Genomic DNA, 22,144 nt, shown 5'->3' on the forward strand with positions numbered 1-22,144 from the left:
CATGAAGGTTCCCGCATGACAGAAATGAAACTTGCCACCACTGCACTGGGGATAGGAACCTGAAAGAATGGGTAACGATGTGGCGAGGCTGTTGTTGAATTTGGAGCAAAACATCTGTATAGTTCAATGCCCTGGTTACCCCAATCGGATTGCAACTTTGTGGTGGCTTCTTACGCACTCGATTTGACTTGATGTAGTGTGCAAATTAATACATGGTGCTCTCAAGTTGAAATATGGGAATGGACAAAGCGGCCACTAAGTTGAGTATTGATTGCGTCTTGTACATACAACCCGGCACTCGGCCACACCACACGGCTGGTTTAACGCGCAGGAAACAACTGGCTGTAGATAAACGCGAAGGATTGTGAAGAAAGGAACAACGTTCCCACTGATGGAGAATGAGCAACTCGGGAGCACCGCAACTTTCGAGTTCGACAGCAACGGGAGTGTGGTGTTGTCGGACAAGAACCCCAGGTAGGTGTCGTATCTAATATTTCTTTTCGCTGTGGTACCCGGGAATTTTTGAGAAGGCTTATTTGTAAGTTGTAAGTTGAGTTACCTGAAGCCATCACCGAATCCCATTGCTGGATGAAGTAAAGGTCGTGATGATAGTTGTGAAGTGTGTTGATAAAAATGGGTAGTAGTAAGTGACAACTCCAGCCGAGAATCGCATGCAACACCATCCGTGATATTCCCATCCGTCCGTCCGATTCAGTCCTGAATCCGTTCCGCCCGATATCAAACCGAAACCAAGTAAAAGAAAATTGTACCTAGAACCAAGGCCGACGAGGCTCGCGGTTTCATACGCTACTGTATGTCGCCTGCTCGAAACAACCCGCAACCAAACATACGCTTGACCCACGTCCAAGGCTGCTTAAACCTCCTTCCGGCTGACCGACGCAACGAAACTTTGATATGGGTCGTCAGCATCCATGACCCTCGCAAATCCTTTGCCTTTGCCTGGAAGGCCCTTTATGTCCGGTTTGGATGGTTTGGCAGTCCACAACACACCAGGTGATGGCTGCGCAGGTTTCTGTACTATTTCCAGGCCGTTCTCCTTGTCCTTGTCCCTGAATGGGCCGCCATTTAGTTGCTTGCCTTCCCGCTCGTTCTCCTTGTCCTCCTCTGACCCGTCCCGCCGAGGCAACCTCATGGCGAGGAGGATATACTCCGCCCGCGTCATCTTGGTCATAACGTCGTCCATGTATCGCCGTACCTCGTCCGGCGGAGCGACTACCCGGGCGAGATGTTCGAGGTGGCGACCGGCGGGGGTGAAGAGTCGGATCGTGAGGGGTTGGTAGTAGTCCAACAGAGGGTCCGCCATGGGATACTCGGCTTTGCTGCCCTTTCGCACGAGAAGAAAGGAGGCTATTACCTGCTGTCCAGAGGGAACCGGGACGTATTCGAGGAGGCTGAATTTCGGGAAGAGATAACGGTCGCCTGTCCCGCCAGTGAACTCGAATACGAGGGCGGAGATGTCGGGCTTTGGTGGTGGCGGCGGCGGCCCCTTGGAGCGGAGTGCTGTCTGAGGAGTGGGTGACTGCGCGATGGCGGTAGACAGTGTTGAGTAGCCGTTAGCCGCACCGTTAAGTTTCGTCGGTGCTGGTGAGGCCGGGACTGGTGATTGTGTCTGTTGTCGTTCCTTATCTTTGATGAGCTTCGTGCGTAAGCCGTCGAGGGTGACCTTGAGATCGGTGGCGTCCGCAAATTGCGTTTTGTTCTCGGCGATGCGCCGCACTATGTCGCGGGTCTTGGAATCGTCGAGGGCAGTCTTGACGAGCATAACAACGAGCGCATCGCTCCCGACGGGTGGCCGGAGGTCGGCGGAAGTTTGTTTGGGATTCGACGACAGGACAATATCTAGAATCGCCCGCACCTCGTCTGCGAAATAACGCACAGTCCTCCCATCGACCAGAAGCCTGTCTGCCGACGGCCCTGAGGTACCTCCATTTCGCTTGCTCTCGGCGGTGATGGCATCAATGATGGCTTGGAACCGCTCGAGTTCGTGTTTCGCCGCCTCTCCCTGCGCAACGCGCTTCATGAGGTCGCGGAGTTGAGGATCCGACCCGGCTTTCTCTGCTAGCATGAGGATGATCGGGTCGGTGCCTGGTGCGGGTTTCCCGTTTGCGCCGGCAGGCGTGGCAGAAGGCCCATTCGGGACTGAATTGCTGGCGACCGCATTTGTAGGTCTTGGAGGACCCGCCGCTGTGGCTGTTGCGGCCCCTGGCGGGAGCGGATAACTTGGCGGGGGAGTCGGCCGCGGCGGCTGGGGTTGGGTCGCTGGGGAGGTTTGTGGAATCAATGGTGTCGCAGTACTGGGCGAGAGGACCGCTTCCATCCCGCGCGGCGAAGCAATTGGCCTCGCCGGCATGGGAGGAATAGGTGCCGCGGACCGTAACTCATCCGGCGTGGCTTGATTCACGTTGGGTCGTGCCAAAGGTAGAGTTGGGGTTTGGGTAGGGGTATGAGTTTGTATCGGAGCCGGTGCTTTCGTTTCTACTGGAACGGGCACCTGAGCTTGGGGTTGCGTCGCGCTTGGGACGGGACCCGACGCGTTGGTGGGTGTTGTCGCCTTTGGTGTAGGCGTGGGCGGCGGTGGCATCGTTCCGTTCGGTGGCCCATATTGTACAATCGGTCGTTCGGCCGTCGGAGGGGGAGGCGGAGGCGGCTTCGGGTCTTTGACGGCGAACATGGTCGCTTCGAAAACGTGTGGCTCGACGGTAATGGTGATCTGGCCGATCTTGGTCATGCTTTCCTTGGGTGGATTATTCGGTTCTTCGATCACAACGCCCTTTTTCTTAGTCGGCTTAGACCAGTACTTTTCAAAGATCCCTTCCGTTGTCCATTTTTGGCGCGACCGAGACAGAGATTCGGCGAGTACACCACTGGCCCATGGTTAGCTTTTCGCTGCAGGTTACCCTAGGCTATATTAAAAACCACGTACCTCTCTGTAACGGTTTGGAAGTCGGCACTCGGCAGATCGTCAGCTTGGGAAGAGTCGACTGTGGGCAGAGGTTTGCCAGCGGTGATGGATTTCGGAAGTGGTGGGGGGATATCTGCGACTGGAGCCGACTCGGGTTCGGGTGCGGGCGCCGGGGTAACTGATCTCTGAGGGGGAGTCATAGTCCTTCTTTTCGCGGCCTGCTCAGCCCGCGCCGCGGCGCGCGCCGGCAGCTTCCTCTTCCTCTCCATTACAGCGGCCAGCCGGAGCGGATGTGCGAAGCGAGCGAGGGTCCGTCATGTATTCATCGGCATTGGGCGCTCCGTCGAAAGAAGCCAATTTAACAAGAGAGAAAGGGGGCTACCGCTCGTCAAAAACCTGGTTGGTGTTGTGGGATGATTTGATTCTTGAGGTTGTTGCGAGGTTGCAAATGGAAGCCGGGGAAGAATGGACTGGTCCCCAAAAGAAAATGGGCCCTGTCGTTGCTCGACGCGCGAACGGTCCCCTGCAACACCGGGAAATGCCGCTGATTGGAGGCTTGTCGCCAAGCTCGCAACGATCAGTCCGTTCGGATGTGGGAGCGAGACATGGCGGAGAACCGTGGTTCCTGGAGCATTTTCCTGCTGTGAGAAAAGTCAGTGCAAGAAGGAAGAAGGTCGCGTCAGGTTATTTAGGAGGTACGGATGTCGCATGATGCCTGGAAATTTCACGGAACAAGCCGTTTTTCAACCTAGGACATTCCTCCCGTCTCTAGGAAGGTACCGAGGTACCTTCCTCTCAACCGGAATGTTCATTCGAGAGAGAAGCTGCGGCTGATAACAAACAGGCCTTCCCTCACAACCAGCTCCAAGTAAGAATCCAGCGTGCCCCACACCGCAACGTCAGCTCCACAGACGGGACCAGCCTGGACAGGATGCTCCCTCATCCTCCGAACCGCAAGTGAAGGAGAAATGTTGGAAGGCAGGGCCGCGGAAGGAAGCTGTTAATTTCATCTGCATTGCTCCCGGACTTGATGTAATCCTGCCATGTTGAAGACGAAAATTCGCAATTGGCAGCCATGCAACATGGCGAATACAGCTGCCATTCTCGTTCCCACTCTCGTTGTTGGCCTTCCGCTGGGTGTGTACCTTGTCTTTTTGGGGTTGAGCGCGGTCCCCTATTTTCAGCGAAAGTAAGATATTGTCACACGGGTTGATCTGTCCTTCATTTGTCCCTGGATCGATAGGTCAAACTTTTATCCCGGAGATAGCAGCTAATTCGGGTTCTTTCCAACCAGTTTCTTGTATGCGCACAAAGTCCACACCCTGTGGTGGAGGGACATCAACAAACCGGAACAATGGGGATTTGCGAGTGCGTATACCGTTCATCGAGTTGTTAGAAAACATGCTGCAAGTCAATTACTAAATGTCATTCCCGGCTTAAGAGAACCAAGTCACCCCTTTCCATCTCACTACCGCCGACAATGAGACCCTCTATGCATGGCACATTCTCCCCCTCCCAATCTACGCCCAACACGAAGCCAAACTCTCCGCCCAACCAAGCGGCATCTCCCCCGACATAACCGCCACAGAGAACTTCCGCCTTCTCCGTGACGACCCCACCGCCAAGCTAATTATCTCCTGTAAGTGACACAAACCCGCATGGCCCCTTTCCCGCCACTCCTTACCCCAGCAACCAACCATGACCCATCACCATCACTCACTCACCTCCCAACACCCACACAGTCCACGGCAACGCCGCGCAACTCACCCAAGGCTACCGGCCCGCGCACTACCACTCCCTCACCGGCCTGCACAGCCCCTATCACTTACTAACCCTCGACTACCGGGGCTTCGGCCTCAGCAGCGGCACACCGACCGAGACCGGCCTGATCCGCGACGCCGAGGCGGCCGTGCGGTGGGCGGTGGACACGGCGGGCGTGGCGCCCGCGCGCATCGTGCTGGTCGGCCACAGCCTGGGCACGGCGGTGGCGGCGGCGGCGGGCGAGCGGTTCGCGCTGCGCGAGGGTTGGGACTTTGCCGGGGTCGTGCTCGTGGCCGGGTTCAGTTCGCTGCCCGACATGCTGAGCGGGTACGCGATTGCCGGGTGGGTGCCCGTGCTGCGGCCGCTAACGTGGTGGCCGTGGCTGCTGGGCAAGGTGATGGGGAGGGTGGTGGATAGGTGGGATAGTGCGGGGCGGTGGAGGGAGGTGGTGAAGGGGGTGAAGGGGAGGGGTGGGCGGTTGAGGTTGAGTTTGGTCCATGCGAAGGATGATTGGGATATCCCGGCGCATGAGGATGATAAGGTGTTTAAGGCCGCCGTGGAGGGGTTGACGGGCGGTGAGGTGGATGGAGAAGAGTTCGAGGCGGAGAAAAAGACGAGGATGGTGGTTAGGGGGAAGAACTCGTTTATTGCGACGTGGGAGGAGGGCGATATTGTGGTGAGGCAGGAGCTGTTCCCGCATGGAGGTAGGTTTCCATCCTGGCAGCCGGGAGTAAAGGGAGGGAGTGGGCTAACGATCTTAGGACACAACTCGATTTTGACCTCCGCTCCTGTGCTGGTTGCTGTCATGAAGTCATTTGACCTCGATGATGAATTCGCCCCTTGATAGCAAATGGGAGACGCGACCACGGCTTACGGACATGATACATTTCGGGACGAGATTAAGATTCGGAGGGGAGGGATGTGTCCTCCACACCACCACGAGGACTCTGTACACGGTCCGGATGAACGGATAGACGACAGGAGATTTGGGAGTGAAAAGATGTGTTACTACAAGATCCGAATATAAAACACGGAAGAACATTGAAACACCAGAAACACCCAACCCCGTCGCTGACATGCCTCGAAATCCTTGCAGTTTGTCAATATCTCCCTACCATGAATCCCCACCCCAGCCCAATTGGCGATTCACCGCGGTTATGGCATTAACTCCATGCCGAAGGAAGCTCGGAGCCCCTTCTAGGGCGTTGCCGAATGGCTGTTCCGGGGCAGTCTGCGAGGCGATGAGGTCCTCTTGGCCGAGGGTGCCTTGTCGCTTATCCAAAACCGCCCGGCTGATAGCCCGACCCCAGAGGTTGTAGATATGGTCCTCCGACATGCTAACGTACTGTTGGCTCCCATCGTATTCTATAACCGAGAACGGCCAGTCGGCAATGGCCACCTCAAACCGCTTGGTCCGGAAGAAGAGGTACGGCCAGGTGAGAAGCCACAGGAACGAGAGATAGCACACCCAGACGATCCATGGCGTCAAGCGCCATCTGTTGGCCTTGCAGTCGCTGTAAATCACCACGCTGTTGTCCTTGACCGGAAACGAAATGGTGACTTTCCCACGATAGTTGGTTCCACGAACGAGGGTCTCCAGCTTCTCCCTCATCTTCTCCTGGTCGAACCCCGACACCTCCCGTTTGAGGACGAACGATTTAATGCTGGAATGACTGGCGCAGTACCGGTGGCACCATTCAGCGAGAGTCGGTTTTGGGCTGGTAACCTCAATGTCCCGCTTGACACCGGGTGCCCGCTTCGGTAGGATGGTACCGCGCCGGGTCTTCTCAGTGTTTTCGACGGTACGGAGTTTCGTCCAGGATGTGGCACTCGCGGCGTCCGAGAAGAGGTACGGGGTTAGGTCCAGTGACACGTCGAAGTCGGTGATGGTCTTCTTCTCCGATTTGCCCTTTTCCTGGACCGTCTGGCTGTGAGTGCCGAGGACGCGGACGGAGGGGCGTGGCGGTTTGGTAGCTGACTTCCGGATTTGGCGCTCCAAGTCGGATGGGTTCTTATCTAGGCTCTCATGGATGAGAAATTCGGTACCGGCGTTTGCATCCACCTTGTAGAAGCTGGTCTCGCCATCCTCGAGCTCCACAAGGTAAGAAGGTCTGAGGATTGTTGGGAGGAGAGGGGCGTTGGCGGTTGTGTCTGGTTCGATGTCCGAGTAAAGGGGGCGGCATGTCGGATTCCAGTTCCGGGACATCGTTCTCGAACACTCGGCCGCCGGACTGCGAGTGGAGCGACACGGCGTCAGCGTCGGAGCTGCTTCCGGCGAGGCCGGGAGGCGGAGAAGTGTTGAGTTTTCCCATAATGTGGGTTGGCGATTGTCTGCGCTGTATTGGAACAAGAAAATGAATGAGTGCAAAATCAGGTAAATGAAAGGCACCAAGATTCGAGTCTCAGAGACGAGCAGAAGGAAGAGAAGGAGGGAAAATGTTCCAGCAGCCTCAGCTCAGCTCATCGCCTTATTCGAGAAAGCACAAGGGGCGGAAGGCAACAGTGGCGGAGCAATCGTTCGTTCACCAATCATGGCCTCGATGGGCCCCCCAAATCCTCTTTGACACATGGCCCACGCGTCGATATTTCCAAGCCCAACCGGACCAAAGTTTCAGGTTCCATCAAACACGATTGGGGTATTATGATAGTTAATTGAACATGATGCGTGTGGACAAGGGTTAGCGAAGGCCTGCTCGGCAATATCCTGCGCGCTTCACTCAGGCAACCGACGGGAGCATATGAAGTTGGGTGTCGGGTTGTGCAACCCGCCCATAGCTTATCGATAAGCGAGGTCCAGGGTGCTGCTGGGCCGAGAGCCCCTGTTGCATTGACCTGGGCCTTGGGTTTGAATCTCGACCCCGCGGCGAGGAAGCTCAAATCGCGTGCCCCGCTTCAATGTGGTGCTGCCAAAGCCAGAGCTCAAACACTATCTGTTACGGAGTGGAGCCACGGTTAAACTGATCGCACACCAAACATCCGTCTCATGGGCCGCTAGAATCTATCGAGTATTTTCTGCCCGCGATCACCTATTCACCATGGCGGAAGAGTCGAAGCAGGTCGATCCGACCCAAGAGAGCGCCGCTCAGGAAGCTGCCGACACGCTCGCCAAAACGACCAGCAAACAGGCGGCCGAATCGGAGGACGAGTCAGGCTCGGAAGCTGAAGATGACATGGCCCCAACAGCGACCGGCGGGGACGGCGAAGGAGCGCCAAAGAAAAAGAAAAAGAAGAGCAAGAAGAAGAAGGTGAAGCAGGCACTGGTCGACGCGCTGGGGCGGGGTGGCATGACGGCAGCACAAGCCGAGGCAGACCCAAAGAAGGCACTCGAGGGCTTGACACCCCAACAGATTAGCGAATTCATCGCCCTGAACCCGGCCCTGGCTAACGAGCTCCTCGGAGGCGAGGGATCGTCCGACGCCACCTCCAATGCCATCGAAGCGTTCAAGAAGCTCAAACTCCAGGATATTATGACTGGCTTGGCAAGCAGTGGGAAAAATCGGAAAGACATGGCGTCGTACAAGTTTTGGAGCACCCAGCCGGTTCCTCAGTTTGGGGAAGAGGAGGAGCCGAAGCTCATCGAGGAAGGGCCCCTCAAAATCCAGGAGGTCAAGGATATTCCGACAGAACCGCTGTCCCTCGCTCTTGAGCAGTTCCGCTGGGTCACCATGGACCTCACTAACGACGCGGAGATGGAGGAGGTCGAAAAGCTACTCTATGGCCACTACGTGGAGGATGACGAGGCCATGTTTCGGTTTAAATACTCCAACTCGTTGTTGAAGTGGTGAGTTGACGCGCACCCGACGATTGCGATGGTGGATATGCTAACGTTGACCCAGGTCTTTGCTATCACCAGGCTGGAAGAAGGAATGGCACGTCGGGATCCGTAGCGGTAACACGCTCTGCGCATTCATCTCGGCAATCCCAACCGAGATGCGTGTGCGGGACAACGTAGTCCGGAGCTCCGAGGTCAACTTTCTCTGCATTCACAAGAAGCTGAGAGGCAAGCGGCTCGCGCCTGTCCTCATCAAGGAAATCACCCGACGGATCAATCTGGAGGGTACTTGGCAAGCCATTTATACGGGCGGTATCGTCCTCCCGCGGCCAGTGAGCACCTGTCGCTACTACCACCGCGCCTTGAACTGGACGAAGCTGTACGAGGTGGGGTTCAGTCCGTGCCCACCAAACAGCAAGCCGATGTACCAGGCAAGGAAGTACAACGTTTCTGACACCACGTCGACCCGCGGGCTTCGGGAAATGGAGGCCAAGGATCTGGATGCTGTGCAGGACCTTCTCGAGCGGTACCTTAAGCGGTTCGACCTCACCCCGGTGTGGGACAAGGCCGAGATCGACCACTGGCTACTCCACAAAAAGGATGCCCCCGGGGAGCAGGTCATTTGGTCTTACGTTGTTGAGGTGGGCATTTTGCACCGGTTGATGACAAGTTACTCGAGCTTACACATTTTTGCAGAACGCCGATGGCAAGATCACGGACTTCTTCTCCTTTTACTGCCTCGAGTCCTCGGTTATCCAGTCCCAGAAGTACTCGGCCATCCGCGCCGCCTACCTGTTCTACTACGCCACGGATGTCGCATTCTCCGAGCCGGACGACCGCTCGGCGCTCAAGACGCGGCTAAACGCGCTGATGGGTGACGCTCTCATCCTCGCCAAGCGGGCCAACTTCGACGTGTTCAACGCGCTGTCACTAATGGACAACTCGCTGTTCCTGGAGCAGCAGAAGTTTGGCCCCGGCGACGGCCAGCTGCATTACTACCTATTTAACTACAAAGCTAACCCGATCCACGGCGGAGTCAATAAGAGGAACCAGCTGGAGGAGGGTGTGTCGAGTGGGGTTGGGTTTGTGATGCTGTGAAGGAGGTTGTTGCGGGGAGGTGGAAGTGCAGGATATTGTGAGATACCACGAGACAGAGGAACAGGAGCAATCTGCGCCTGTTGACGATGATCTCTACGTAATATATGCCTCAAGCCTGCGCCATATAAATATACAATCCCCCACGGTTCTGTAGACACAATACCCTTTAGCCCTTGTACAAAAGCGCATACCAGCACACCAACCCCCAAGCACCCCTCTAACCCCCAGCTTACGTACATACATACAACCCCTTTCACTCCCCCCCCTCCAACCCCTCCCCAGCCCGACACTGCTCCTCCACCAGCCCATTAAACCACGCCCACCTCTCCACCAACGGCGCGTGGCCCATCCCCTCCACCACCAACCCCTTCCCCGGACGCACGTACTCGATCAGCTTGCGGCCGTGCGGCACGCTGATCATGCCGTCCTCGGTGCCGTGCACGACCAGGATGCGCTCGCGCCCGACCGCGTCGGCCATCGTGCCGAGCTGGCCCGCGCTCTTGTGGTGCCACCCGGCCGCGACCAGCTGCAGCACGAAGCCGGACAGCTTGAAGCGCCCCTGGGCGTCGAGCCGTTTGTGCACTTCCTGCGCGACGAAGCGTTGGGCGTTGGTGGTGAATTTGAGGTAGGCTTTCGCGGGGGGGTTGTTGTTGTCGCTGGTGGATGGTGGGGAGGGCGGGGTTGGTGGTGGTGGCGGGTGGCAGTTGGGGGTGGTGCCCGGGGTGGGGAGGTGGACGTCGTCGGGCCGGGCGAGCCAGTCGTGGGCGAAGATCTGGCGGGCGGCGTCGGCGACGGAGCGGTCGAGGGATTTGGGCAGGAGGAGGGAGGCGCGCTGCGCCATGTTCTCGGCGAAGGTGGTGGTGTTTTGGATGGCGGCGGCCGTGCAGATCAGGGAGAGCGAGGCGAGCGAGGTCGGCAGGATCACGGCGAGCTCCTGCGCGATCATCCCGCCGAGCGAGATCCCCACGACGTTGAGGGTGCGTGTGGGTGGTGGGGATGTTGGCAAGGGGAAGGAGGGCAGCCAGCCGACGGAGGGGTCCGCCAGCACCTCGGCGATGTCCAGCGCCATCTCGCTCGTGCTGTACCGCATCAGCGGGGTGTCGCTGTCGCCCATACCGCGGTTGTCAACCAGTAGGACCGAGTACTGGTCGCGTCGCTCATGGCCGAAGTGCAGGGTTTGGCGCTGCCAGGCAGATTTGAAGCCGCCTAGGCCCATGATGAACTGAGAGTGGTGAGTGAGTGAGGGGTTGAGAGTGAGTGGGGGCGGTGAGATTGAGAGTAAATATTAACTCAATAACTCACGATGAGTCTCGTCGGTCCGATGCCATGGATTTCCCAAGACATATTGAATGGTCCACCGCGGCTATGGGCAACCGGCGCAAGACCTTTGCGGTCCGGCTCGAGATCCCAGAGTGCTGTTGGGAAAGCGGGGTGCTTAATGGTCTCAGCGACCGTCGGTACGCTCGGCGGTGGTGTTATCGGCGCCATTATATACGGGATGATGAATTACGTTGTTGTGGTTGGGTACGGGGGAGGTTCCGCCTACTTCCGGATGAGTTTGATGTTCGGAGTGGAAAATGGATGTTGACCGCGGCCTCGGTTGCTCGGCACCGGGCCCCACAAAAGGAGATGCCGGCCGGAGGCGTTCTGTTGATGTGGGGCCGCCGTCGGGGAGAGGGTGACGTAAGACTGGAAGTTTTTGACCTTTTTTCTTCTTTTTGCCATGCAAATTACCAGCAACAAGGATAATCGCAGAATTGGAACGAATGCGTATTTGTATGAGTCCTTCTAACGTTGCGTGGCCGCCTGGAGTCGGGCCGCGCTCATCATACTACCAAGTCTCCACCGAGCAACTACGGGAATATACGAATATTCATGTTTCATCTGTCCATCCAACCTATGATGAATTGCTGAGCTGACCTTTCCAAGAATTCCAAGAATTAGATTGCGATAACTACCCTCGTCATGTTTTGCTTTTCACTACCTAATCGGCCGAGCTCTACCGGCGACGCTCACGGTGCTACACAAGACCAACATCCCGCGTCAGCTGGGTCCTCGCACCCATCCTTCTCAAACTTGGCGACCTCCGGGTAGGGACAGGCTATGCGATGCTGGAGAGATCCGTCCAGCACCGTAACATCCACAGGCGTGTGCTCCGGCGCGGTGCCGTTCTCGACCCAAGCCCGCAGCTGGTCAAAGAGGCTGGTGGGCTGACCGCTTGCGCGACCAATGCAGTGGCCGAGACCGGGGAGCTCATAGTGACGGTAAAAGTCGGGAGTGTCCGAAAGCAGGGCGGCTACTTCACCATAGTACTGCCTAGTAGCTCTGGCAGGGACGAGAGAATCCCACTGCGACCGTTAGCCTTTTCACAAAAGGCGCGTGCAGGATACAACTTACGAGGCCGTGCCAACTTATCAGTTTTCCACCTGCATTGCGGAAACGGGACAGGTCCGGGTCATTGGTATCAAAGGAGCCATAGATCTGTCGGCCGTAGTGTATCATGTCATCGAACTGGCTGTATGTTAACTTGGAAATGTCCAAGTTCGGGTCTCCCTTTCCGAGGAACGACTGCATCATGTCAACACCGAGTTGGTTTGGCCGGCCAACACAAACACCAGAGTCGCAATTGGTGGCCGCAGTGCCCATTATCTCAAACTCAACGAGACCCTCGTTGCTGATATCCGCGCCCGGGCCTACGCCATGCCAAGTCCATGCCCCGTTGGCTGTGATGACGCCATGCCAGGTGGCGTTGACAATCACCGTGGCCGCAGTACTGATCTCGACGGTCTCATTACCCGCCTGACGGCAGTTGGGAACCGGGGTGCCGATGAGTTTGGAAGGGTTGAAGAGAGCGAGGCAGGCATCGGGGTCGGAGATGATGCCATCGACCACGCCGTCGAGACCGTCGCACTCGGAGATTGCCGAGGCGGCGATGGCCTCCATCTCGCATCCGTACGGATACCTGTTCAACATGTTCATGACTTCCTGTGGCCAATACAATGACGGTCCGGTCCGGGACAAGTACATGGCCGGCGCGCCCGCCGCGATGCCGTCGTACGCAGTGGGGTACCGCTGGGCAAGCATGAGTCCTTGACGACCGCCCTGGGAGCAACCATTAAAATAGGAGTAGGCCGCAGCCTTGCCGTAGAAGCTTTCGACAACGTCTTTGCTGATGATTGCCTGATCATTGAGGGCCACAGAGGCAAAGTTGTTCACGCTGTACCAGTTGATATTTCCAGGGCTGGTGACAGCCCAAATCGCGGGGTCCACGGTACTCCCCAGCCCAGCGTCCGTCGTAGTCGCCGCATAGCCGTCAGCCAGGGAGCCCGCCATCGTCTCGTAAGAGAAAGCCTGACGGCCGGCCACCCAACCGGCACCGCCGGATGCCTGGAGACGGTCATTCCATGTTGGGTTCTCAATGGGAAGCCAGGTCTCGACCAAGATGTTGTCCTCCTGTCCGGGGTGTGTATAAGACACGGTGACGTTGCAAAAAGTTGCATTATCAAGTTCTGTCGAGGGCTGGGTGCCTCTTGCAAAATCACGCGAAGAAGCCGTGTAGTTGGTCACGAGCGCAGCCTCGATAGAAAGCACTTCGGCACCAAACAGGCCGAGGCCGCCGAAGGTCGCGGGCACGCATGCCGCACGGAGGGACGCGGCCATGTTGGCGGAAGAGGTAGGTAATGTCGATAAAAAGCGAGGCGATGTGGTTGAGGTAACGGCCGAGGTTGATGGGCGGTTGCTCGGTCGTTTCTGTCTTATACTACACAGTATGTAGGATTGAAGGCTCGTATTTTAATTTTAATCACGACTGCATGCACTTTTTCAAGCCAAACGCGACGCTTACACAGTACGCATTCCCCCCTCGATCCCGTCCTGTACTCACCTCTCATTGAACCGTTAAACCCTGCGGGCTTCGGCAGCTCCTTCCCGCAACGGCACCTCCCCAATCTTGGCGGCCCAGAAAGCACTCGGATCGACTCGAGACCGCACGCCGACGCTGCAAATTTGGCCGCGGAGGAATCAACGGCCGAATGGGCACAGAAATTGAGAACCGGCTGGAATCGGCGGAAACAGCATTCAGTTCGTGCCACTTCGTATGACGATGACATCCAAACGTTTCAAAGAGCTGGCGAAAAGCGAGCGGGCTACCGGGGGTTCAACCGTGGAAGAACTATCACAATCCTTCGGTTCCACCTAGGGATTCCTTCGTGGATTCCTTCCTCAGTTAGGTATTCCGGAGTTCCCGCACACCCTCTGGCCAAAAAAAGCCGAACTCGAAAGGAAAGCAGGAAATCAAGCAAAAAGAACAAATGAAAAGAGATCGAGAAAAGTAAAAAGAAGAGGGTAAAATAAAAGTAAATGGAGCAAATACAGTTTATTTGGGCTTCAGTATGACTTTCGTTATGTTCCTCCAGCCGAGGACTCGAAGTTTCCATTGCCGATATCTGCACTTGGAGTTCGGCTTTTTTTGTCCATGAGGTGCCGCAGCTGGATACCTAGGTACCTTAACTGGTAGGAACCAACATCCGTGTTGGCTTCGCAGCAAGTATTGTACAGCTCGTCCTCCAGATTTTAGTCCTGCCAGTTCGAGGGAGCTCCCCGGCTTTTTTACATTCCACACGGCTCCGACTCTCCCACCCTTACTGTGTAATTTCCAACAGGCACGAAGTCCGTGCATGTGGAGCGCCTTGCTGGTGCTTCGAGTCTCTCCATAACCTACGACGGCGACCGTTGGTAAGAAACGCAAATGCCATGGAACTTTTGTCGTCGGAAACGTTTGCTCCTGCTGTCAGCTGTCACCCTCATGTTGTCATATTGTGCATACTTTACGCCCCGCCTTTTGTTTTCTACATCTCGTCCAAGTTTGCAGAGAAGAGCAACTACCTAGGTACCTTAGGCAACCGGGCTGCCGGCACAACGACCCAACCACATCCTGGATGGTGGGCCGTTCCTCGTTCGAATGCTTCTTTTTCCAACCATCAACCATTGAACGGTACCAAGTTCACGACCGTGTTTGGCGCATCCACCTAATCCTTTTCAACTATTGAGCTCCCGAGCTGTTTTTCGCGAGAACCATGGCCACCCCCACCGCCTATATTGCGGATACGTTCAGTCAGGGGGTCACTCATCTTCGCGCAGAATACCAAGTCAAGCGACAGAAATCCAATGCTTTCCCGCCGGCGGGACGGCCCATTCTCGACATGGAGCTTGTACCTGGCGAAGAGCCGGCGGTTGGGATCTGGTACGAGGACGGTACGAAACTACATAGGTCATTACGTTTGCAGTTCGCCTGTTTGATCTGCCAGGGACCCTCTCTGCTGATATCCTTTGTCTTGAACGTACGCTACCGGCAGTGGACGGCCATTATACCAATTCCCAATCACTACAAGTTCAAAGACCACCAACCTAAGGTCTAAAGTACCGCCAAAGTCAGTGCGGAATTTCCAAGCCGCAATCTTCATGGACGTCCACCTTAGAGGAGGAGACACTCGAAGCTACTTTCGCAAGCTTTAAGGAATAGCCACGTGAAGCGGTCCTCAAACACCTCGAGGTAGACGGGGCAGCGAACTTTCGGGTAGAATTCAAGTAGAATCCTTATACAAATCATAGACAAGATAACCGCACACCAGAAAGCCCAAGACGCAAGTCGCTGGCAGGGAGGACTTCCTCAGCGGCGCACAATCTCCCTTCAAGAGTTGCCTCCACAACCAACGAGGTTCAAGGAAAGTAATACTTTCGGGTTGAGGAGATTCTGGATTCACAACGACGAGGAAGGCGGGTAGAGTCTAGTCAAGTGGGAAGGGTATAGGTACGAGCATGATAGTTGGGAACCTGTTGTGCATGTTGAGAAGTCTCCTGAGATGCTCCAGCAGTTTTACCAGAGGACGAGAAGGTCCGGGTAGGGGGACTGATGCGCGGAGTGAAGGCGGCGAACTGAGCGGAAACTTCACGTGGTGATGGCGGGTAACGTCCAGGCCTCAAGGGTGAGGCAGCTGCTAGGGTAGTTTTCGATGAGTGTTGAGCTGCTGACGGCGAAACATCGTCTTCTTGGGGCTTTTTGGACAGAGAGGCGGTTCCTCCGCGTCGCTGTGAATTGCCGTTCTCGACATCTTCCAAGGCGATAATGGATAGGGGCGGCGGGAGAACAAGGTGTTCAGGTTGCTGTGGTTGACGGGCAGGCAGACAATGTAGACATCCGGATCGAAATGCCCTGCGACAGCTAGAGCCAAGCATGTCCGTGAATATCTCGGCCGGCGAGCTCCCCTTCTGGTATCTCCGTCGCAAATTCATGCGCAAATCCTTCTACCGTTGTGTTGTCTTCAGCCCATTGCTTCGGACCGAGGATGTCGCCTTCCGATTGCTTAAAGACCATGCAGAAGTGGCGGAACGCAACGTCCTTGTCGGTATTGGGAAGTTCAATCTTCTTGTCTACGCAGCTAGCACGGATAAGTGTCTGGTCTAGATGGTCCAAGTGGTTCGTCGTCATTATAAGCAGCCGACCCTCCTATGCCGATACCCCATCGAGAGCGTTGAGAAGGTCCAACAACAACAGTTTCCCCTACGACCGGGGCCGACTCTCGGTCGTCCCTCCGTTGGCTTGGTCGATATCCGTTTCGCCTTACCGAGGTTGCGCTACGCTAACGGCGTCCCCGTCTTCAAGATGGAGGAGACAACCGAGCGGGAGTTCCGCGAGGAGAGCGCCTAGGGAGTAGCCGTCGGCGGTGGAGATGTTGAGGATATAGGCGTCCAAGTGAAAGCGCCCTACTAAAGACAAGCACAAGCTCGATTTGCCCGTCCCAGGCGGGCCATATAGCAGATGCTCTTTCCGGCGAGGTATACCGTGGTTGGAGTGTTATGTGGGAGCGTTCGGTTCGAGGAAGCTTTCGATATCCCGTAGAAACCCTTGCTTGTCCTCCTTATTTATGATAATAGTCGAGACCGGCCTGATGCTCTTCAAGTTCGTCCTTTTCCACTTTCAGTTATGGTGTTTAAATATCGTAGTCTTGTTCTTGGTCAGCTTCAGGTATCCGCCTCGGCAGTTATCGAAAAACTTCCTTAGGATTAATGGGGATCTAAAGTACGAGACTATAACCCCCTCCTTACTACGAATACCAAGTTCTTCAGCGAAACTAGAACACATGCTTATTGTAGATAAAGTAAAATGTCCCCTTCCGAGGAGAGCAGTATAGGGGTTTCCTCTATGTTCCGCCTTCACGACTGGATGACCTTCTCCAACCGACTCGGGCGACGGACGACTGAGCCTCGCGAGCGAACGGTTGAGAGGTCATCCATAGGGCAACCATGTCGTACACTGTACTAGAATGTTGGACGTGGACCGTCGAAGCTACTAAATATTAGAAGGCGTCTATAAGCCGGTAGTGGGACGTACCCAAATAAGTGTCCGCCACTCCCCAGAGGTCTCTGCAGACATGCCTGCCCAGGTACACCAGCAAAATGCAGAGAATGAGGGGACGAAAGTAGCCGTTCGTAGCCATAATGAGCTCGATGGCGGCAAGGATGCTGGTAGAGGGAAATATTGGGGGCAACAAACAGCCTGCAGCCTGCGTCTGAGCCAAGTAGATGTCGGTTGCTACCTAGTAGGGTGGGTTGTGGTGCTCGGAGGCACCCTCTGGCCAAAGAAAGTCGAACTTGGAAGGAAAGTAAGGAATCAAGCAAAAAAAAACAAATAAAGGGAAATTGAGAAAAGTAAATCAAATAAAAGAAAGGGGCCAAAAGAAAAGTAAATGGAGTGAATGCGGTTTCTTTGGACTTCAGGGTACCGTAACTTTCGGTTCAATTGTTCCTACAGTCGGGCACTCGAAGTTTCCGTTGTCGATATCTACACTTGGAGTTCGCCTTTTTTTGTCCATGAGGCACCCCCTGGCCAAAAAAGGCCGAACTCGAAAGAAAAGCAAGAAGTCAAGCACAAAGAATAAATAAAATTAAATCTAGAAAAGTAAATCAAATAAGGAAAAAGGGGAAAAGAAAAGGAAATAGGGTAAATGCACTTTCTTTGGGCTTCAAAATGGCTTTCGATTTGTTCTTCCAGTTGACAGTCGAAGTTTCCATTGTCGACATCTGCACTTGGAGTTTGGCGTTTTCTATCCACGAGGTGGCACCCAAGCAAGAACCGTAAACGTAGACGGAGCGGGCCTTTGGGGTGTCTTTGGTGCCATTGGTGCCGTTCAGGTCAGTGTTCGTGGCTCCCAGTTGTCGGCCACCAGGGGTAGGTAGGTACCTACACTCTCTAGGCTAGGACCAATCAAGTTTGTTGCACATAAACTTCGTTTCCTCGATAAGAGCCGTTTTGGGGGTCTGAGTTGACTCGTATCGTTTCGATCGTTGATCCAAGACGTCCAGGTGCGCTGACTGCTGAGTAGTTTGTTACTGGCGATAGTTACTATCACGGAAAATCACTTCATCCCCTCTCAGTGGCAGGATTTGCCGTATCTTTTCAGTCGTAGGTACCTAGTTGTAGGGCAGTGGCGTTAAAGAGCAAGCGTCCATGGAAGCGCCGGCTGCGGCCCAGAATGCGGGAGACTCCAAAGCAACCGCTCCGCCAGTAAGATGGTAGTCGACAGCGTTTTGAGCCATTTCAATAGTGAGTATGGAAATAAAGCTCTGCGGCATCCGGACAATCCACGGGCGATACCCGGACGTGGCCGCCGCCGCGCAGACGAATAGGGCTCATAGGATGAATCAGGCTGGATATTATCACTGGCTTTCACGGACACGTTCTGCTGTCAAGTCACAAATGGCTTACTACGGGTTGTTGGCGCTCGGGGGTTGGGGGGATTTATAAAACTTTGCCAGTGTGCACATAGTGTGCAGTCGAAAGACGCATTCGAGAACACCATGATGCTCGAGACCGTTCTACTCCGTATCGTCCAGGGCGCAATGCGATGGCGAGAGGCCTTCAGAACAGCAGCCGGTATGACACAGTGACCACCCAACATCGGCATGCACCGATGGCTGGGCCAGCGCCGAGACCCCGGCCCGAGTCCCTCCTGTGCTACAGGTACTCACTTACTTCCAGAGTCTACGTGGAGTGGCTTAACAGTCATAAATAGAGTGCACCCCCGGTCAACATGTCGGAGACTTGAATGAGAACAGCCGGCGGATCAAGAACATCGTAGAGAGGTACCCGAGAGGGAAAATAATGATGATGATCAAGCTCTCCTTAAAAAGGCATATATACATGAAGACAAGGGCACGAGAGGCTCAGCCAACAACATCAGGAGGACCGGGACTTCCGCTCCTGGTGTTGGAAGCTCGGTCAACCCGCCACCACCCCCGCCAAAACGTAGTCCAACGGACTCATCCTACGTACATACCTATATCTCCCACCCGCGGCATCTCGGCGGCGTTCTGTTATTGCTCAAGGCTAACCTGCATCCAGCCCGACTGCCATGGCGTAGGCAACAATCCGCCTAATCCGAACTCCAAGGACTGGCACTATTCCGGAGGTGCCGGGGCTCGGGTCGGGGCCGAGGATCCTCGCCTTCAGTTCGGGCGAAACGAATATCCCTCACACTAACTAGAGACACAAGGGCGCGAACGCGCTCAATCTGTTGGCGCGCAAGCCCCTTATGCATTATGCATACCCCAATCACCGCTGGGAGCTCGATACCGTACCAGCAAGGGAATCCGCCGGAGGCACAGCGTGCAGTCTATAATGACCAGGATGGAAGCGATATTGATGTGATTTGTCACGACCCCAACTGCCAGGCACCAGTCGGCTCGAAATTCACGCCGTTCTCTTCCTGCGACGCGCAAACGAACAAACCACGGGGGGGCTGTAAATGTTTCACTAAGGTGAACAACCCGCATGATGGTAATTTGATGCCGGTCTCGTGGACTTCGTCTCACAGGACTTCCCAACCGTGCAGCCTCTGAACGGCACGTTCTTGTACACGAGAGTTGCGATTCCTTTCCGGGGTCCTATGATCAGGTCATCAGCCCAATCCCGTATCTTGATCCTCGATCTCCGTCGTAGGCCCCCAAGCTCGCTAATGCAATCCGTCTTCCACAACCGGGAAACGAGTAATCAGGCTGACTCCAACAGGAAGAGTCGCTCCCGCGTCTGCGGCCTCGGGCTGATAGCTGTGCCTTCTTACTGCCTGAGACGCCATGTGATTTCCCAGGCGGCGAATCGCACGTTATTAGTCTTGTCCGACGGTCGATCGGAGTCCGTTGACAGGGATCGGACAGCACAGCTCGCCTTACCCAAAGCGTCGGTAGCAAATCAAACTCCCTTGTTCTGGGAGCTGAGCCTCATGCAGGAGCCCGATCCAGGTATCTAGGCATTCTAGAAAACGTGCGAACTCTGTGGGTGGTTACACTACAGAGTCAGCGGCCAGGAACAGACGCACGTTATATTGGTGTTGCAGTGTTGTATAAAGACCACCGACATGTCCATGCAAGATGATGCCAGTCGACACGTTTGCTGCAACCCGACCATCCCGCACCGTCCCGTCTCACGCTGCCAATCATGCGTCCTTCTTTTAGTTTCCCGTCCTTGATTTGTGTTGCTGTCCTGCCGATCCTGGCTGGAGCGATCGCCCCTTCGTCATGGCAGATCGAGGGGCGCTCTCCCCCTTCCAAGATAACGGCTGCGGAGATCATAGAGCAGCTGGGACCACAGCTCTCTGCTGCTTCCACCATCTTTGGACAGGACGATGATCGGTGGGAGAACGCTACAGAGCGCTGGCAGGCGGCTTACCAGCCGTCCTTTAGTGTGGTGGTGGAGCCCGCTACGGAAGCTGACGTGCCCGTGGTCGTATGTTCACGCCGTCCCCTCCTGAACACTACTTTGCCGGTGTGTGTAACTGATCGAATATCCACATAGGTCAAGTACGCCAACGCCCAGGGCATTCCTTTCCTCGCCGCCAACAGGCGCCACGGTTCCACCAAGACGCTGGGAAAGTTGAAGAATGGCATCGAGATCTCGTTGTCCCAACTTACCGCAATCGAAATTGCCGAAGACCAGGAATCTGCTTTCTTCGAGGGCGGCGTCTGGGATGGCCAAGTCGTCGATGCGCTCTGGGAGCAGGGTTTCGTCACGGGTACCGACCTCTTTCCCGACACGCCCCTCTTCCCGTAGAAGCATTGCACTCACCAGAGAATAGGCACCGGAAGCTGCGCCTGCGTTAGCCTCATGGGCCCCGGACTCGGCGGTGGCCACGGCCGCTACCAGGGCTTCTACGGGCTGATTATCGACATGCTGATCTCCATGAACGTCGTCCTCGCCGACGGGTCTACCATCACCGTGAACGAAACCTCGCATCCCGACCTCTGGTGGGCGATGCGCGGGGCCGGACACAATTTTGGCATCGTGACCAGCTTCCAGGCCGGCATCCACAGGCGCACCGTGGACGAGTGGTATATCAAGGAATACGTCTACACCCAAGACAAGCTCGAGTCACTCTTCGCCGTGCTCAACGAGCAGCAAGAAGATGGGGGCCAGCCCAAGGAGCTGATGAACTTGGCCCTCTTCACCTGGGACGCGCGATGGCCCGAGGAAGTAAGTCGATCCACCCCCATCCATCTACCTTGTCGTGGCTGACGCGAAGGACCACTGCGCAGCCCGTCATCCAGGTCTTGACCCACTATGTTGGCACAGCCGAGGAGGCCGCACCGTTCCTGAGCGCATTCGACGACGTCGGCCCCCTCCACAGCGAGGCCCAGTCTCTTAGCTATCCCGCCGTGCTCGATGCGACCGGCACGGGCCTGAACAGTCCCATGTGCCAGGACGGCCACACCAACATGCAGTTCCCCTTCGGGCTCCTCAAACACAACATCACGGCCACCCGCCAGATCTACGACTACTACTCGAGCGTCACCACCGCACAACCCCTGTTCAACCAATCCATCGTCGTGTTCGAGGCATACTCGCTCCAGGGCGTGCAGGCCGTCGACCCGGACTCCAGCGCCTTTCCCCATCGGGACGATAATCTTCTGAAGTAAGCCAGGCCTCCTCGCCTCCGGACCACCGATTTTGACCTCGGTTGTCCCGGCTTGACTGATGACTGACATCAATTCCTAGCGACGTTTTGGTCACGTACGACCCGGACAGCTCCCTCGACGACGAGGCCGTCCGCATCGGGAAGCAGATCACCGAGTTCTGGGCCCAGGGCCAGCCCGACCGGGAGCGGCACATATACGTCAACTATGCTTTTGGCGATGAGCCCCTGGAGCAGATGTATGGATCGGAGCCGTGGCGGCTGGAGAGGCTCCGTGCCGCCAAGGCCAAGTATGACCCGGACAATGTGTTCCGGTTTTACAACCCCATCATCCGCAACTGATGGCCAGGTTGTTGATTTATCCGCTGGGCGACGATTAAAGTTTTGGGGTTGTCAGTTGTCGTGAGCTGGCTTGATGGACATTCTCCTGGTTGTCTCCTCCTCGGAGACGACCGCAGACTTTTTTTGTATCTTTTTTTGTATTTACATGCGACTGAACGTTGGATATTTCCTTCTATAGATATTCTCGCATTGCTCCTGAACGAGGCCTTTCGAGCCGGTTCGTTACATGTACCTTGGTATCCACTGTTAAAAACATTGTGCACCTCGGAACGCCATCTTCAGTCT

The 22,144-nt window shown here is 55.7% G+C and overlaps 9 protein-coding genes across 9 annotated transcripts; 4 read left to right on the forward strand and 5 right to left on the reverse strand.

Annotated features, from left to right (window-relative positions):
- Positions 1 to 217: 217 nt before the first annotated feature.
- On the reverse strand, positions 218 to 786 carry B0H64DRAFT_202398 (uncharacterized protein). The gene has a single exon (XM_062799277.1). It carries the CDS (start codon positions 696 to 698, stop codon positions 321 to 323), a length of 378 nt encoding a protein of 125 aa, XP_062656360.1. The 5' UTR covers positions 699 to 786; the 3' UTR covers positions 218 to 320.
- B0H64DRAFT_202414 (uncharacterized protein) lies at positions 787 to 3,290 on the reverse strand. Its single transcript, XM_062799278.1, has 2 exons — positions 2,945 to 3,290; positions 787 to 2,885 (listed from the first exon to the last, which is right to left on the reverse strand). The coding sequence occupies exons 1-2, from the start codon at positions 3,190 to 3,192 to the stop codon at positions 875 to 877; spliced, it is 2,259 nt and encodes a 752-aa protein (XP_062656361.1). The 5' UTR covers positions 3,193 to 3,290; the 3' UTR covers positions 787 to 874.
- Positions 3,291 to 4,005: 715 nt separating this feature from the next.
- B0H64DRAFT_327772 (Alpha/Beta hydrolase protein) lies at positions 4,006 to 5,528 on the forward strand (the record flags this gene model as incomplete). The annotated part of the gene is made up of 5 exons (XM_062800802.1): positions 4,006 to 4,112; positions 4,218 to 4,291; positions 4,365 to 4,562; positions 4,666 to 5,388; positions 5,446 to 5,528. 5 exons carry the CDS (start codon positions 4,006 to 4,008, stop codon positions 5,526 to 5,528), a joined length of 1,185 nt encoding a protein of 394 aa, XP_062656362.1.
- B0H64DRAFT_402942 (uncharacterized protein) lies at positions 5,367 to 7,445 on the reverse strand. Its single transcript, XM_062804263.1, has 2 exons — positions 6,889 to 7,445; positions 5,367 to 6,776 (listed from the first exon to the last, which is right to left on the reverse strand). Exons 1-2 carry the CDS (start codon positions 6,994 to 6,996, stop codon positions 5,796 to 5,798), a joined length of 1,089 nt encoding a protein of 362 aa, XP_062656363.1. The 5' UTR covers positions 6,997 to 7,445; the 3' UTR covers positions 5,367 to 5,795.
- An 88-nt stretch (positions 7,446 to 7,533) lies between these two features.
- Positions 7,534 to 9,777, forward strand: B0H64DRAFT_402944 (acyl-CoA N-acyltransferase). The gene is made up of 3 exons (XM_062804264.1): positions 7,534 to 8,465; positions 8,521 to 9,097; positions 9,153 to 9,777. The coding sequence occupies exons 1-3, from the start codon at positions 7,720 to 7,722 to the stop codon at positions 9,552 to 9,554; spliced, it is 1,725 nt and encodes a 574-aa protein (XP_062656364.1). The 5' UTR covers positions 7,534 to 7,719; the 3' UTR covers positions 9,555 to 9,777.
- A 30-nt stretch (positions 9,778 to 9,807) lies between these two features.
- B0H64DRAFT_425670 (Alpha/Beta hydrolase protein) lies at positions 9,808 to 11,206 on the reverse strand (the record flags this gene model as incomplete). The annotated part of the gene is made up of 2 exons (XM_062805693.1): positions 10,857 to 11,206; positions 9,808 to 10,776 (listed from the first exon to the last, which is right to left on the reverse strand). The coding sequence occupies exons 1-2, from the start codon at positions 11,040 to 11,042 to the stop codon at positions 9,808 to 9,810; spliced, it is 1,155 nt and encodes a 384-aa protein (XP_062656365.1). The 5' UTR covers positions 11,043 to 11,206.
- Positions 11,207 to 11,265: 59 nt separating this feature from the next.
- On the reverse strand, positions 11,266 to 13,214 carry B0H64DRAFT_344912 (tannase and feruloyl esterase-domain-containing protein; the record flags this gene model as incomplete). Its single annotated transcript, XM_062801302.1, has 2 exons — positions 11,266 to 11,850; positions 11,948 to 13,214. The coding sequence occupies 2 exons, from the start codon at positions 13,212 to 13,214 to the stop codon at positions 11,567 to 11,569; spliced, it is 1,551 nt and encodes a 516-aa protein (XP_062656366.1). The 3' UTR covers positions 11,266 to 11,566.
- An 897-nt stretch (positions 13,215 to 14,111) lies between these two features.
- On the forward strand, positions 14,112 to 15,294 carry B0H64DRAFT_402950 (uncharacterized protein). Its single transcript, XM_062804265.1, has one exon. The coding sequence runs from the start codon at positions 14,630 to 14,632 to the stop codon at positions 14,969 to 14,971; it is 342 nt and encodes a 113-aa protein (XP_062656367.1). The 5' UTR covers positions 14,112 to 14,629; the 3' UTR covers positions 14,972 to 15,294.
- Positions 15,295 to 20,035: 4,741 nt separating this feature from the next.
- Positions 20,036 to 21,969, forward strand: B0H64DRAFT_476489 (FAD binding domain-containing protein). Its single transcript, XM_062808152.1, has 5 exons — positions 20,036 to 20,334; positions 20,404 to 20,620; positions 20,684 to 21,078; positions 21,141 to 21,517; positions 21,601 to 21,969. The coding sequence occupies exons 1-5, from the start codon at positions 20,047 to 20,049 to the stop codon at positions 21,857 to 21,859; spliced, it is 1,536 nt and encodes a 511-aa protein (XP_062656368.1). The 5' UTR covers positions 20,036 to 20,046; the 3' UTR covers positions 21,860 to 21,969.
- Positions 21,970 to 22,144: the final 175 nt, after the last annotated feature.

The sequence above is a fragment of the Chaetomium fimeti genome (genome assembly GCF_033439085.1).
Source record: "Chaetomium fimeti strain CBS 168.71 chromosome Unknown B0H64scaffold_6, whole genome shotgun sequence".
Lineage (NCBI taxonomy): Eukaryota > Fungi > Ascomycota > Sordariomycetes > Sordariales > Chaetomiaceae > Chaetomium > Chaetomium fimeti.

Excerpts from the sequence above, each read along its gene's own strand:
- B0H64DRAFT_202398 (XM_062799277.1), bottom strand. The coding sequence starts at position 698 with ATGGGAATATCACGGATGGTGTTGCATGCGATTCTCGGCTGGAGTTGT.
- B0H64DRAFT_202414 (XM_062799278.1), bottom strand. The coding sequence starts at position 3,192 with ATGGAGAGGAAGAGGAAGCTGCCGGCGCGCGCCGCGGCGCGGGCTGAG. Across the intron at positions 2,886-2,944 it reads TTCCAAACCGTTACAGAGAG|TGGTGTACTCGCCGAATCTC; the intron begins GTACGTGGTTTT and ends ACCATGGGCCAG.
- B0H64DRAFT_402942 (XM_062804263.1), bottom strand. The coding sequence starts at position 6,996 with ATGGGAAAACTCAACACTTCTCCGCCTCCCGGCCTCGCCGGAAGCAGC. Across the intron at positions 6,777-6,888 it reads GCCGAGTGTTCGAGAACGAT|CTCGAGGATGGCGAGACCAG; the intron begins GTCCCGGAACTG and ends TACCTTGTGGAG.
- B0H64DRAFT_402944 (XM_062804264.1), top strand. The coding sequence starts at position 7,720 with ATGGCGGAAGAGTCGAAGCAGGTCGATCCGACCCAAGAGAGCGCCGCT. Across the intron at positions 8,466-8,520 it reads TCCAACTCGTTGTTGAAGTG|GTCTTTGCTATCACCAGGCT; the intron begins GTGAGTTGACGC and ends ACGTTGACCCAG. Across the intron at positions 9,098-9,152 it reads TTTGGTCTTACGTTGTTGAG|AACGCCGATGGCAAGATCAC; the intron begins GTGGGCATTTTG and ends ACATTTTTGCAG.
- B0H64DRAFT_402950 (XM_062804265.1), top strand. The coding sequence starts at position 14,630 with ATGGCCACCCCCACCGCCTATATTGCGGATACGTTCAGTCAGGGGGTC.
- B0H64DRAFT_476489 (XM_062808152.1), top strand. The coding sequence starts at position 20,047 with ATGCGTCCTTCTTTTAGTTTCCCGTCCTTGATTTGTGTTGCTGTCCTG. Across the intron at positions 20,335-20,403 it reads AAGCTGACGTGCCCGTGGTC|GTCAAGTACGCCAACGCCCA; the intron begins GTATGTTCACGC and ends ATATCCACATAG. Across the intron at positions 20,621-20,683 it reads GGAGCAGGGTTTCGTCACGG|GCACCGGAAGCTGCGCCTGC; the intron begins GTACCGACCTCT and ends ACCAGAGAATAG.